Below are 14,550 nucleotides of genomic sequence, written 5' to 3'. Positions count from 1 at the left end.
AAACCAAGGAATTCAAGAAACAGAAAAATATAACATCTACCTAAAACTAGTGGAAGGCACATGGAAGAGTGGTGTGGCTGAAACTTCTCTGGCACTTGTCCCATTGATAGGTAAGGTCTATTTTCCCTCCAATTAATCCAAGCTGGCCTGACTGCCTTCACCAACAGAGTACAGTGAAAGTGACTCTATGCCAATTCCAGGTATAGACTTTTAAGAAACTGGTAGCTTTTACCTTAGTCTCTTGGAGCCCTGTGTCCTAAAATACAGAAGTCTAACTACTGTACTGGAGAGATCATAAAAAGAAGTCTAGGGGCACCCACCTGGCTCAGTCAGTAAAACATGCAAGTCTTGATCTTAGGAACAAGAGTTTGAGCCCCATATGTTGGGTGTAGATAATACTTAAAAATAACAATTTTTAAAAAATTTTTTTCTAATCTTAAAAAAAAGAAAGAAAGAGGGCAGCCCCGGTGGCGCAGTGGTTTAGTGCCGCCTGCAGCCCGGGGTGTGATCCTGGAGACCAGGGATCGAGTCCCACATCGGGCTTCCTGCATGGAGCCTGCTTCTCCCTCTGCCTGTGTCTCTGCCTCTCTCTCGCTCTCTCTGAATGAATAAATAAATCTTTAAAAAAAAAAAAAAGTTTAAGAAAGAAAGAAAAGAAAAGAAAAGAAAAGAAAAAAAAGAAAAGAAAAGAAAAGAAAAGAAAAGAAAAGAAAAGAAAAGAAAAGAAAAGAAAGAAGAAAGAAAAGTCGTCATCTAAAGACTATCCTGAAAGGAATAGCGATCCAGTTGAGACTAGCCTTCTGGACATACGCACCAAAGCGTCAAGCATGTACAATCTTGGTCCCTCCAGACAAGCCCACTCATTTGCTGAATGCTACCATGTGGACCCAAGTTAATACCACGTAGAGCAGAACAATCTCCAAGCTAAGCCCTGCCCAAATTCCTTACCCAAAAAACTGAGATATAATAAATGACATCAACACTGGAAACTGAGATAGTATGTATGCTATGCCTTCAAATCCTGAAAAGAACTTTTGAACTTTTATTGTCAAATGAGAATTGGTTATATAGCCTATCAATCACTGTGTAAAGACATTCCAAGCAACAGAAGTTTTATCTCCCAAGTAATTTTTTTTTTTTTTCAGGAAGCTCCATGAAGCTATGGCCTTTGCTTACTTCAGGTTTTCAACTCCACCTGATCATTCAACAGGGACTCTGTCATCCAAGTTTTCCCTTTTCTCCCAACAAAATGGATAATGTTAATAATTTAACACTGCCTCTTCAATTAAAACAGTACAACAAGGCTCTTCAAAGTAGTTGCTTCCCTTCTCACCATTTTTCTCAAGCACCTTCTGCTCTAACCATATGCACCTGTTATGCCGCTCTCTACATGTGACCACCTAAAACTGCCTCTCCTTCCCCAACCTACTCCCATCTTCCTATTATCCATTCCATTCCCTTCTTTTTAAAAAAATATTTTATTTATTTGACAGAGATAAAGAACACAAACAGAGGGAGGAGTAGGCTCCCCACCAAGCAGGGAGCCTGATGTGGGGACACTGGGATCATGATCTGGGCCTAAAGAGACACTGAACCGACGACAGAGCCACCCAGGCACCCTATCCATCCCCTTCTTCAGATCAGCTTCCATAAGATCCCAGGCTTGCTACTACTACTACTGCTTACTTTTACTATTATTATAATGGATTGATACTCCACTAGATGCCAAGTTTTTCGAGCAAAGGAATTTGGTTCCATTGTCTTTTTAACTCAAGTACTCACAGCAACCACATCACATATACAATCAAAGTCAGCACTGATACTGAAAAAAAGAGGGATAAAAGTTCTGTTACAGATAGGTATTTATACTTAAATAGAAATATACAGAAGATTAGAAAAGGCTTCCTGAGAGGTAATATTAATATTTGAGAATAGCCATAAAAAATGAATAGGATTGACAAGTTTCACTTAATTTTCATTTATTCTTTCAACAAATATCTACTCTGAGTACCTATTACATGCCAGGTATTATTCTGGGTTGTAGAGATACTACAATGAATAAAACAAAGTTCTTGCCCTCAGGAAGCTTATGTTATCTCAGGAGACAAAACAGCATGAACAGGAACATGGATGTGAGAACATGTGGATTTATGTTCTAAAAGGGCAGTCCAGTTTGGTAGATCATATGGTTCAATTGCGATTTATATGAGTTGTCACCCGGACCAGCAAGCTTGAGTTTAGCTCTCGGAAGTAAAGAATGAGATCAGTAAACCTGCTTTAGAGAATTAATCTGGCATTATTAACCTGCTTTACAGAAATACTGGTTTGAAAAAAAGGAACACGAGACTGGGAAAAAAGTTCTGAAGCCACTTCATTAGGCAAAGTATAACGTGTTGAGATCCTGAATTTGGGTAGTCCTCGTAGAAGGGAAATGCCACACAACACAGAACTGTATCTAACACAGAGCAGGAACTCAGATCTTTGTTGAATTAATGTGGGACGAACGAGACAATTTATATGTAGCAGGATATGTTTGCATTTGATTGCAGAGGGTGAAGGAAACAGAAATGTCAAATATGATTTCATAGTTTTGAGCCAGAGTGACTGCTAACAGGGAAGAAGGGAGAAGGAATTTTATCTGAGGGGATGATGAATTTGATTTTGGATGTTGGGTGCAGAAGCCAAACCCAAATAAAGATATCTCCCAGATTTTAAAACTTTGCATTATGATACCTACTTTTATGAAAAACCTAAATTAATACCTGTTTTTGCTGACCAAAAGAAATCTGAAGAGGATTTTTGCTCTTAGGGAAAAGGCAAAAACCGAAAATAGCACTCAGCGTTTGTTTTACAGCCAGCCCATACTCAAGCAGCAACAGCAGCCCCACAAAGCTCCTTCACTGGGACTACACTGGGCATCTCAGCATCCAGCCACGAGAACTTCAAACTGTGTCTGTGCACTTCTGTACTTTATCTCAATTTAGTTTGTGCATCCTTGGCAAAATGTGTCCTAAGGTACCAGAAAAGCCTAAGCAAGGTTATTTTTTGGGTTTGGGAATGCTAAAACATTTTCTTATATAAATTAATTGCTTCTTCATTATATGCCATTTTAGCTTACAAAAAGTTTCATAGGAACACTCTACTTCCAGAGATCGGGGGAATCCTGTAATGGAACATATTTGAGGTTCTATTAGGTATGTGAGAAGGAAAACATGGAAATGAAGGTAGAACGAGCGAAACAGAAAAGAATACAAGAATAGGAAGAGAACAAAAGAAAAAAAAAGGAAGGGAGAGTAACAGAAAGAGGCAGAGGTACAAATATAAGGGAAGGATAAACTGCTATCACATCTGACACCCTTGGTAACTCAGGAATTCCTAGTCTCAGATTGCCTACTTTGGGTCTTAGACCATCCCTCTGACTACTAAAATATCGTATACAGCTGAGTATCTAATTATGTGTCAGTACTTTCTACTCATACTATTTTAGAAGAAGCTCAATAAAGTTGTAACTTTATAATGCTGAGGGACAACCAGCTGTCCCCAAACTTAAAGATACAAGTAGGCTCAAGGGCTTATATGAAGGGACATGAACTTACCAGCTGAAGCAGCAGAAATAAATAAAAACAGAAGACAAATAGAATACATATTTTATCCCCAGGCTCAACCCACTCCCTTTCTCTCTTTCTCTCTCTCTCTTAAAGATTTTATTTATTTATTTGAGAGAGAAAGAGAACAAGAGAGAGATCATGAGCTGGGGGAGGGGCAGAAGGAACAAGCAGACTCCCCCACTGAGCCGCAGGGCTCGATCCCAGGACCCTGAGATCATGATCAGATCCTCAACTGACAGAACCACCCAGACACCACCAACTCTTTTTCTGTTGATGACCTTTACACCATTCTTGACAAGCCCCTGCCAGATATCTGTAGCTAGAACATGATCTAATGATGCTAGGTACACATGGGAACATCTTCCCTCAACTGAGTAGCCCAAATGGCCTTTCAGTCTTAAGTCACCTAAGACGACTTTCTGGGATGGACTGGACTTCAATGAATTCACTCAATAAATATATATTGTTCTAGGCACTGGGAGTGCAACAGACAGAAAACATCCCTGCTTTCATGGAGCTAACATTATAGTGGGAGAGACATAAAAATAAAAGTAAATAAATATACAACAGAATAATTTCAAATAACTATTATATATATAGGGGGCAGGGTAGATAATTTTTATGAAATGGTCAAGAAAGGTCTCATTGAGGGGGTGATATCTGAGGTGAGACTTATTGAATAATAGCCAACACTACACTTCATGTGTATATATTCAATCTTTACAACACAAAGGTATTTACTTGTATTACCCAATTCTTTACAGTTGAAGAAATGAAGGCACTGATAAGTCACATAGCTTCAAAGTAGGCAACTAGGTTTCAGAACTGTGCCCTTAACCACTACACAATCTGGCACTCCTGGAATTTGATAAGAAGCAGCTAGCTAAGCAGAGGAAACAGCATGTAAAAGTTCAAAGCCAGGAGGTAAGAATGAACTTGGCATCTTCAAGGAAAGACCAGAATGGCCAGAGAGCAAAGTGGGAGGGGAGAACTATATTCTTCAAAAAACTGGATGACATTGGAGGCTTAAGTAATAAAGTGATAGGATATGGGATCCCTGGGTGGCGCAGCGGTTTAGTGCCTGCCTTTGGCCCAGGACGCAATCCTGGAGACCCGGGATCGAATCCCACGTCAGGCTCCCGGTGCGTGGAGCCTGCTTCTCCCTCTGCCTATGTCTCTGCCTCTCTCTCCCTCTCTCTGTGACTATCATAAATAAAAATTAAAAAAAAATAAAAATAAAAATAAAATAAAGTGATAGGATATGAACTATGTGTTTAAAAGATCACTTTGGTAACTGTAGAAAACCTTAGCCTGGGGGTACCTGGGTATACAGTAGGTTAAGTGTCCAACTCTTGGTTTCAGCTCAGGTCATGATCTCAGGGTCCTGAAATCAAGCCCCACATCTGGCTCCACACTCAGCTTGGAGTCTGCTTGGGATTCTCTCTCTCTCTCTCTTTGTCCCTCCCCTGCCACAGGCACACATGCACATACACTGTCTCTCAAATAAATAAATATATTTAAAGAGGGGGGAGAAAATCTTAGCCTGCTGCCTTACTTTGAGTTTGATATGTAATTTACCATGCTGCTGGGCCCTCCAGTAATTATTGCAATAATGTTGTTTTGGGAAAAAGTTATGACATGCGATCTGTATCTTAATATATCATATTACTGAGTTTGGTGATATGATCTTGATATGATCTTGATATGATATGATCTGAATAAAAATTAAATTGTCATCCTGTCCTATTATCTTAAAGGGTCTTATGGGAAGTTATTATGAAAAGTATGAAGAGTTTAATTACAAGGTACTATTTTATTGGAAACATTTAACAGAAATTTGAGAATCTGCCTTCATGCCTAACCCAAATTCCCCTTCACCACAAAAAGGCTGCTTGAAATTGAAAGCACTATTTTGACAAGGTGACTTGTTACATTCCTTGAACTATATTCATGCCCACAAATACTACAGGTTTCTTTACAATTCCTAATCCTACCTCTATGGTGTTCAAATGCACTCCAATCTTTAAATGTAGAATCATATTAGAGATTCCTTCTCTAGGGGAAGGAATGATGGATGTTTAGAAGTCTACATGGTTATATATAAAAGACCAGAATACCGCAATCACCTCCAACATCATATAATTCATGAGACAGGCCAGGAATTTTTTTTTTCAAGTTAGGAATTCTTTGGTCACTTCCACTCTCACAACAAAAACATACTCCAATAAGCCAGGAAAACCTAAAACATTGCCAGACCATAATACAGAAAACTGCCATAGTTATCCTGTTCAGGTATGAATGATATGAAAAAAGCTACAGCTAACTGTTGAACAATACAGAGGGTTGGGTGTCCTCTGCCACATAGTTGAAAATCTGCATAAAATTTCTGACTTTCCAAAAACTCAACAAAATAGCCTACTTTTACCAGAAGCCCTCCTGATAACACACACAGTTAACACATATTTTGTATACTATATTTTAGATACTGTATTCTTACAATAAAGTAAGCTTCAGAAAATATTATGAAAACTATAAGAAAAATACATTTACAGTACTGTATTGTATTTATCAAAAAAATCCACATGTAAGTGGACTTGTGTAGTTCAAACTTGTACTGTTCAAGGGTCAACTATAGTTATTTTTGAACATACTAACTTTGGAATGAAAAACTTGTTGAGACAAACCTCACCTAAGATGAAGACAGGCAGCAGTTGGGGGAAAGGGAAGACATTTACAGTATTGTGCTTTGTTTCCACATGACAATAGAGCATTTGAAGAGAAATCCTATTTTCCAGTGCCAGAGCCTCATATCCTTAGGTTTCCCACTGTGCTCTCTTCCCATATATTAATATGTTCCCTCCTTATAAGAGGAGCCATAAATATTTTCCTGAACTCTTTATCAAATATTTTTAAAAGATTTTATTTATTTATTGAGAGCAAGTGAGAGTGCAAGTGGGGGAGGGGCAGAAGGAGAGGGAGAGAGCAGACTCTGAGCTGAGCGCAGAACCCAATACAGGGCTCAGTCTCATGACCCCTAAGATCATGACCTGAGCTAAAACCAAGAGTGGGATGCTTAACCAACTAAGCCACCCATGAGCCTCTAAATATTCTTTAACACTGGAATTGAAATATCTTGCCACAGAAAAGGAAAAAAAAAACAGAAACTATTGCAGTTTTTAGGAATTTCCAAACACAGCAACCCTCACTCAGAGAAAATGTATACTTAAGACTAGCATGTCTGTGGGTCAAGCATAAAAGGCCAGGCTATAGCTCCTAGGCACATACTGGTTCCACAGTGAGGGACCCTCCAGACAATGCACGTACCTATGAGAGCACTGCAGCTTAGAACTCAAACACACACACACACACACACACACACACACACACAAGAACTCAAACACCAAGGTATATCGCCAGCATACTCATCAATTATTCTTCTGAATAATTATAAAAGCAACCTTTTAATTAAATGAATCTACTCTGGCAAGATCTATTATCATACAAAGTCACCGCCTCATTACATTACACTCATGGTACATGATGAAGAGCTTGCGTTTAAAAATGCATTTTTAGGGGCACTTGGGTGGCATAGTTAGTTAAGCATCTAACTCTTTTTTTTTTTTTTTTTTTTTTTTAAATTTATGATAGTCACACACAGAGAGAGAGAGAGAGAGGCAGAGACACAGGCAGAGGGAGAAGCAGGCTCCATGCACTGGGAGCCTGATGTGGGAATCGATCCAGGGTCTCCCGGATCCGGCCCTGGGCCAAAGGCAGGCGCCAAACCGCTGCGCCACCCAGGGATCCCAGCATCTAACTCTTGATCTCAACTCAGGTCTTTATCTCAGGGTCATGAGCTCAAGCCCTGCACTGGGCTCCATGCTGAGTGTGAAACCTATTTAAAAATATATAAATAAGTAAGTAAGTAAGTAAGTAAGTAAGTAAATAAATAAATAAATAAATAAATAAAATGCATTTTTGTATTCTCATAGTCATTAAAAGATTTCAGTCAAGGTTAACTCTCTGGAAACATAATAAAGCTCAGCAAAATTTAAATAAAAACAGTCCTAAGTCATAACTCATTATTCTTCCCTTCTGATAGCCTCCTCCTTCAAATAGTGTTATGTTACTCTCAGCCAACTGTTATTTCTAAAAAGGTGCTAAGAATTTCTGATGGAGTAAAATGTAAAACATAACTAAATATAATTTTAACTTCAGTATAATTAGATTTAAAACTTTAAAATAAAGGAGAGAGAGCAGACACAAAGAGATTCATTCCCCAAACAAAGCAAATAATAATAAAAGTTTTCTTCAAAGCACTGCAGGAGTTTCCACATTACAACTACACATAAGAGCAATTATTGGAGAATTTATAAAATGCTAAGACACATAGCAGCAGCAGTCAGTGCAGCACATTTTGAAGGCATCAGTCAGTGCAGCACATTTTGAAGGCATCTGTGCAGGCAACATGCACGATGTGGGTAGCAAAAAAAGAAAAGGTAAATGAACACCAGCATGAAAACCTTCAAATATCTTGTTGGCGGCATATCTTAAAATAGCAAGGTTCTAAATCAATCAAGGAGAAAGAAAGCACACTGGTGATTTATATCTCAAAGAGCAGAAAACATCTGAATGTAGTAACTCAGAAGTCTTAGATGGTATGAAAAAAAGAATACAATGGAAAGAATTATGGAGCATTTTTAAATATTAGAGACTACCAATGAGCAGGAAGTAAGAGAACCTCACCTGGATGCTTGTGGCAGGCACTGGAGGTTGTTGCCCAATAACAACTTTCCCCTTCTTCCAAGTAACAGAACACCTGAGTTTAGCTAAGTGCACACCAGAATAAAACCTGCATTTCCCAGCCTCTCCTGTAGTTAGGCCATGTGACTGAGTTTAAACCAATGGGACAACAGTAAAAGTATTAAGTGTGATTTCCAGGAAATGTCCTTAAAGAAACTGGGTACATTATTCTTTGGACCCTTCTCTTTCCTGATGGCTGGAACATGGATGAGGTATTGCAATGCAAGCAGCCATGTTAGATTATGAGAAAAAAGCCACATGCTTAGAATGGCAAGGCAACAAAAATAGAAAGAAAATGGTTCCCTGACATTATATAGCACTGCACCAGTCCTGGGCTACCCATCTCTGGACTTCTTTTCAAGAGGAAAAATAAACTTATATCATGTTTAAAACTACTATTATTTCACTTTTGGGGGGTCACAAACGGTTGGATATAATCCTAATACAGAATCTGGTGCCCTGAGTAAGATGCTTCATAAGAAACAATGTAACATATGTGGCATCACTCAATAAAATGGTAAGTAGTTAAAATAAATAAATAAATAAATAAATAAATAAGTAAGTAAATAAAGTAAATAAAATAAAAAGAAAAAATAAAATAAAATGGTAAGTAGTTAAGTACTCAAAATTGAAGACTGAAAAGCTAGTGATCATTGTTATGCAATGGCAAAACACCTGGTTATACCATTGCCTGATTATACTGGATTGCTACTATTTTAAGGGAAACAGGAAAAATTCAGAATGTCAAAAGTGTTGTCTGCTTCTAGTAACTTGCAACAAAATTATACCAGAGAGGTAAAACTCAGACTAGAGCTAATCTCATATAAACAATTTAACCTTACACCTAAAGGAGCTAGAAAAAGAAGAACAAAACCCAAACCCAGCAAAAGGAAGGAAATAAAAATTAGAATAGAAACAAGTGATATAGAAACTAAAAAAAAAATAGAACAGATCAATGAAACCAAGAACTAGTTCTTTGAAAAGATCAACAAAATTGATAAGCACTAACAAGATTGATCAAGAAATAAATAGAGAGGACTCAAAGAAAATCACTTAATGAAAGAGGAGAAATAACAGCCAACACCACAGAAACACAAACAAATGCAACAAATATTATGAAAACCTATATACCAACAAATTGGACAACTTAGAAGAAATGGATAAACTCCTACAAATATATCAACTACCAAAAAAATAAAGGACAAAGAAATAGGAAATGTAAACAGGCTGATTACCAGCAATGAAACTGAATTAGTACTCAAGAACTCCCAAAAAACAGAAGTCCAGGACGAGATGGCTTCCTAGGTGAATTCTACCAAATATTTAAAGAATAGTTAATACCTATTCTTTTCAAACTATTCCAAAAAAATAGAAGAGGAAGGAAAACACCCAAATTCATACCTAGGCCAGTATCACCCTGATACCAAAACCAGATAAAGACACCACAAAAATAGAACTACAGGCCAACACCTCTCACGAATATAGATGCAAAAATCTTCACCAAGGTATCAGCAAACCAAATCCAATAATACTTTTAAAAAATCATACACCATGATCAAGTAGGTTCATAGCCTTTAAATGGCAGAGTTCCAGTCTCATTTCCATTTGGCAGCCACTGTACTTTGGAGTGCAGTGGTTCACTTTTTCTACTCTATAAGGCTTCGAAGTAAGAGGCTTTTAGTCCACTTGGGTTGCAGGCCACAGGAAAGAAATGTATTAGCAAAGATCTATTCCTTTATACCTCTGCTTACTGACTGCTTAGCTCTGGTCAAAGTTTTACTACTCTGGTATAATTTTGTTAAGAGTTACTAACAGGCAACACATACAACATTCTGAATTCTTCCTACTTCCCTTAAAATAGTAGCATTCCAGTATAATCAGGCAATGGCTTAACCAGGTGTTGTGCCACCGCAGAACTATGATCACTAGCTTTTCAGTCGTCAATTTTGAGTGCTTACTATTTACCATTTTATTAAGCAATGAGACATACGGATGGAGGGATGGGTGATATAGCTGATGAGGACAAAAAAGAAAAATCGATAAAATAAAGGCTATAAAACTAATTGCCAAAACAAAAAAAAGGGGGTTCCTTAGGGTTGCCTTTTCACACAAGCCAACTACTTCAGATAGCTTCACCATAAATGCAATTAAGCTAGAGTGGGGTAGAGATGAGTGAGGCACAGAGGTAAATAAATACCAGAGTCATCAGGCTTAAAAACAATGCTTAATGCAGAAATTTATTCCTCTGCCAGGACAGAAAGTCTTCAAATTTCCTATACAGCAACATTTAGTAATTGCTATGACTTTTATATGTTATTATCTCCCCTTTTCTGCATAGTAATTTTTTATTGCTCTTATCCTATTTCTATTACACCTATTGTACACTAATTGCTTTGGGAATAGTATCTTGTCAGAGGACTGCACATTACTCAGACATCCTAGGCTTTGAGCTGAATGCAGTAACTAAATGAAATACTGGAGAAGTCCCTCTTGGGATGAGGTGAATGTGTCATATGTGTATAAAAAAAGGTAGGCATATATATTAGAGCAACCAAAGAGATGGACTATAATAAAAAAATAAAATGCTAACTATATCCCCAAACCCATTCTTCTTTTCTTTTTATTAATAAAAACTCAGACAAAAGGCAATCCAAATTGATGATCACAATTCCCAGACTCCCTTGAAACTAGGAGTAATCATATGATAGCATTCTGGCCAATGGTTTATAAGGGAAAGTATCATATACAACCTCTAGGAAGTATATTTAAAGGGAGTAAGCATGTTTGCAGCCCTTCTTCCTTCATGCTACCTGGAACACAGAATATTATGGCTGAAGCTTGAGTGGCCATTTAAGATTATAAAGTAGAAAATGCACACTGGAAAAAAAAATCACATGCTAATAATGATAGCAAAAGAAATTATCCCTGAGGAAGTCCAAACTTTGGATTTGCAACTATTACAAAGGTCTTAATTATTTCAAATATGCTTAAAGAGCTAAAGAGGGATGGCTCAGCAGTTTAGTGCCTGCCTTTGGCCCAGGGCGTGATCCTGGAGTCCCGGGATCGAGTTCCGCATCAGGCTCCCTACATGAAGCCTGCTTCTCCCTCTGACTATGTCTCCGCCTCTCTCTCTCTCTGTGTTTCTCATGAATAAATAAATAAATAAAATATTTTTTTTAAAAAAAAAGGAGCTAAAGAAAATCATGCCTAAAAGAATTAAAGGAAAGCAAGGGAATGATGTCTTATCAAAAAGAAAATATCAATAAAAACATAGAAATTATTAAAAAAGAACCAAATAGAAATTCTGAGGAAGTAGAATAACTGAAATGAAATATTCACTAGAGGGGTTCAAGCAGAGTTGAGCATGCATATTAAAAAAGCAAAACAAAAAACAGTGAACTTCAAATCAATCAGTTGAGGTTACTCAACTGAAATAAAGAATGAAATCTGAAAACAGCAAGAAAAAAGTGAATCATCATGTACAAGGGATCCTAAATACAATTAACAGCTTATTTCTTATCAGAAACCAGAAAAGCCAGAAGGCAGTGGGTTGACATATTTAAAAATCCTGAAACAAAAACAGCCTGTCAATGAAAGATTCTATATCAAGCAAAACTATCCTTCAAAAATGAAGGAAAAATGAAGACATTCTGAGAAAAAACTGAGACAATTTGTAGCTTGCAGACTTGCCTTATAATAAATACTAAAAATGTTTAAGATACTAAAGAGTAACTCAAATCCACAGGAGGAAATAAAGAGCACTGATAAAGGCTATTACATAAACAGAAAGACCATATAAATTATATTTTTCTTTCTCCTGTCTGAAAAGACATCTGCATAAAGACTTATAAATCTAAGTTGACAAGCACATAATATATAAAAATGTAATTTGTGTCAATAACAGCAAAAGGAAAGAAGAGAACAGAGCTATGTTAAGCGCAAAGCTGTTGTTTTATATCACTGAAATTAAATTGGTATTAATCCCAACCAGAGTGTTACATTGTGTAAATAACAGAGTTCTACTTCTGGGATCTTAGCATAAGGGGCTCCCTGGACACACTACGCTGGAAAACAAGCAAAGCTGTTGAAAACTATTAAAAAAAAATTTAAGTCTCGGAAATGTAGTCATATAGTAAATAGGAAAGTAGATTCAAAGGAATCTACTAAAACTCAATAACAGGGATCCCTGGGTGGCTCAGCGATTTAGTGCCTGCCTTCAGCCCAGGGCGTGATCCTGGGGTCCCGGGATCAAGTCCCATGTCGGGCTCCCTGCATGGAGCCTGCTTACCCTCTGCCTGCTTCTCCCTCTGCCTATGTCTCTGTCTCTCTCTGTGTGTCTCTCATGAATAAATAAATAAAATCTTTAAAAAATAAAAAAATAAAACTTAGTAACAGTGAACATCTGTGGCATATGAGCCATCATGATCCACTCCACAGCCCAGCTTGATGGAAGCTTCACTCTAGGTGGGTGTGGCTAAGAAAGCATTCCTTCTGTCCCTGGCTCCCAATCAATCACCAGAAGGAGTAGGCTGCCAGCATTTCTCATCTCCTACAACCCAAGGTGAAGAGGCTACATTCTTGGTAAGTGGGACCAGAAGATCATGGGCTCCTCCTCTACCCCGCCCCCATCCATTAACAGAGGCTCTATCCAAGGTGCAGCAGTCTGAGAATACTGGGGCCTTGATCTTATATCCTCCGCAGCTCATAAAGCAAAGACTCAATGCCAGGAGATACAAGCCAAGGAGACCAAAAGCTGCCACCCTAGCCAAGAGCGAGACTAATAACTGAGAGGTTCTGTCCAGGGGAGAGAGAGGGTCCGTAAGAAAAGACAGCTCCTAAGGTGCCTGGCTGGCTCAGTCAACTGAGCATGTTGATCTTGAGATTGTGAGATCAAGCCCCACACTGGGTGTAGAGATTACTTTAAAATGAAATCTTGAAAGAAAGGGAAAGGGAAGGAAAATGAATGGAATGGGAGGGGAAGACAGGGGAGGGAAGGGAAGTTCCAATGCTCTCCACAAAGGAACTAACTTTATTTGAGACAGACTGTGAAGAAATTCAGGCCTAAAGAGATTCTCAAAAAATAGCTCCTCTTAATCAGGAGGAACGAGCCGCAGGCCAGGTAGCTAGTTCAACTAGTAAGAACTAGGGAAAGAGACAGCTGAGAGCCTCTTCTAGGTCAGAACAAACCTTTGGCCTAAAAAATTACTCCAGCCCAATGAAAACAGACTGATGAACAATTAATGTCTAGACAATTCAAAGGGAGAAAGAATAACCTTTTCAACAAATCGTGCGGGGGCAATCAGATATTCACATAAAAAAAAAAAGTTGAACCTTTACCTCACACTATATAAAATGTTAAGTCAAAATGGATCAAAGATTTAAAAATGAGTTAAAAATAACTCTTACAGGGATCCCTGGGTGGCACAGCGGTTTGGTGCCTGCCTTTGGCCCAGGGCACGATCCTGGAGACCCAGGATCGAATCCCACGTCGGGCTCCCGGTGCATGGAGCCTGCTTCTCTCTCTGCCTGTGTCTCAGCCTCTCTCCTCTCTCTGTGTGACCATCATAAATAAAAATTAAAAAAAAAAAAAAAACACTCTTACAAGATAACATAGGTGTAAATCTTCATGACCTTCAATTAGACAATAGTTTCTTAGCTGTACCTAAAATAAAGTAAAACCAAAGAAAAAAAATGATAAACTGAACCATCAAAATTTTTAAATTTTCTGTATCAAATGATACCATCAAGAAGTGAAAATGAAAACCTACCAGAATGGGAGAAAAACTTTACAAAATATATATCTGATAAGGTATTAATACCCTGAATATATAAAGAATGCATAACTCAACAATAAAAGATTGAGCAATTTGATTATATACTTCTCCACAGAAAGTATACAAATAGCCAATAAGCACATAAAAAGATGTTCAACATCATTGGTCATTAGGGAATATGAAATAAAACTACCATGAGATACCACTTTACACCCACTAGAAGAACTAGAACCAAAAAGTTGTTTCTTTTTTTTTAGAACCAAAAAGATTATAAGGATATGGAGAAAGAGAAAACATATGAAATCGTATTCTAGGATTCCACTCATATGGAAGTGCAGAATAAAGAAACCTATCAAAAGTAAATTAGT

General features: G+C 37.8%; 1 protein-coding gene across 4 annotated transcripts in view; it reads right to left on the bottom strand.

The window, feature by feature from the left end:
* Nucleotides 1–14,550, bottom strand: part of MRTFA (myocardin related transcription factor A) — a 198,000-nt gene that overhangs the window by 120,886 nt on the left and 62,564 nt on the right. Inside the window, exon 3 of one of the 4 annotated variants that reach the window (XM_077914394.1) lies at nucleotides 1,687–1,822. The exons of the other annotated variants lie outside the window; for them this stretch is intronic. Within the exon in view, the coding sequence (XP_077770520.1) occupies nucleotides 1,687–1,758 (72 nt within the window). The 5' untranslated portion in view covers nucleotides 1,759–1,822. The remainder of the gene's footprint in view (nucleotides 1–1,686; nucleotides 1,823–14,550) is intronic. 4 annotated transcript variants of the gene reach the window in all.

Source organism: Canis aureus, chromosome 11, assembly GCF_053574225.1.
Source record: "Canis aureus isolate CA01 chromosome 11, VMU_Caureus_v.1.0, whole genome shotgun sequence".
Taxonomy (NCBI): domain Eukaryota; kingdom Metazoa; phylum Chordata; class Mammalia; order Carnivora; family Canidae; genus Canis; species Canis aureus.
This window is presented reverse-complemented; position numbering and strand designations above follow the sequence as displayed.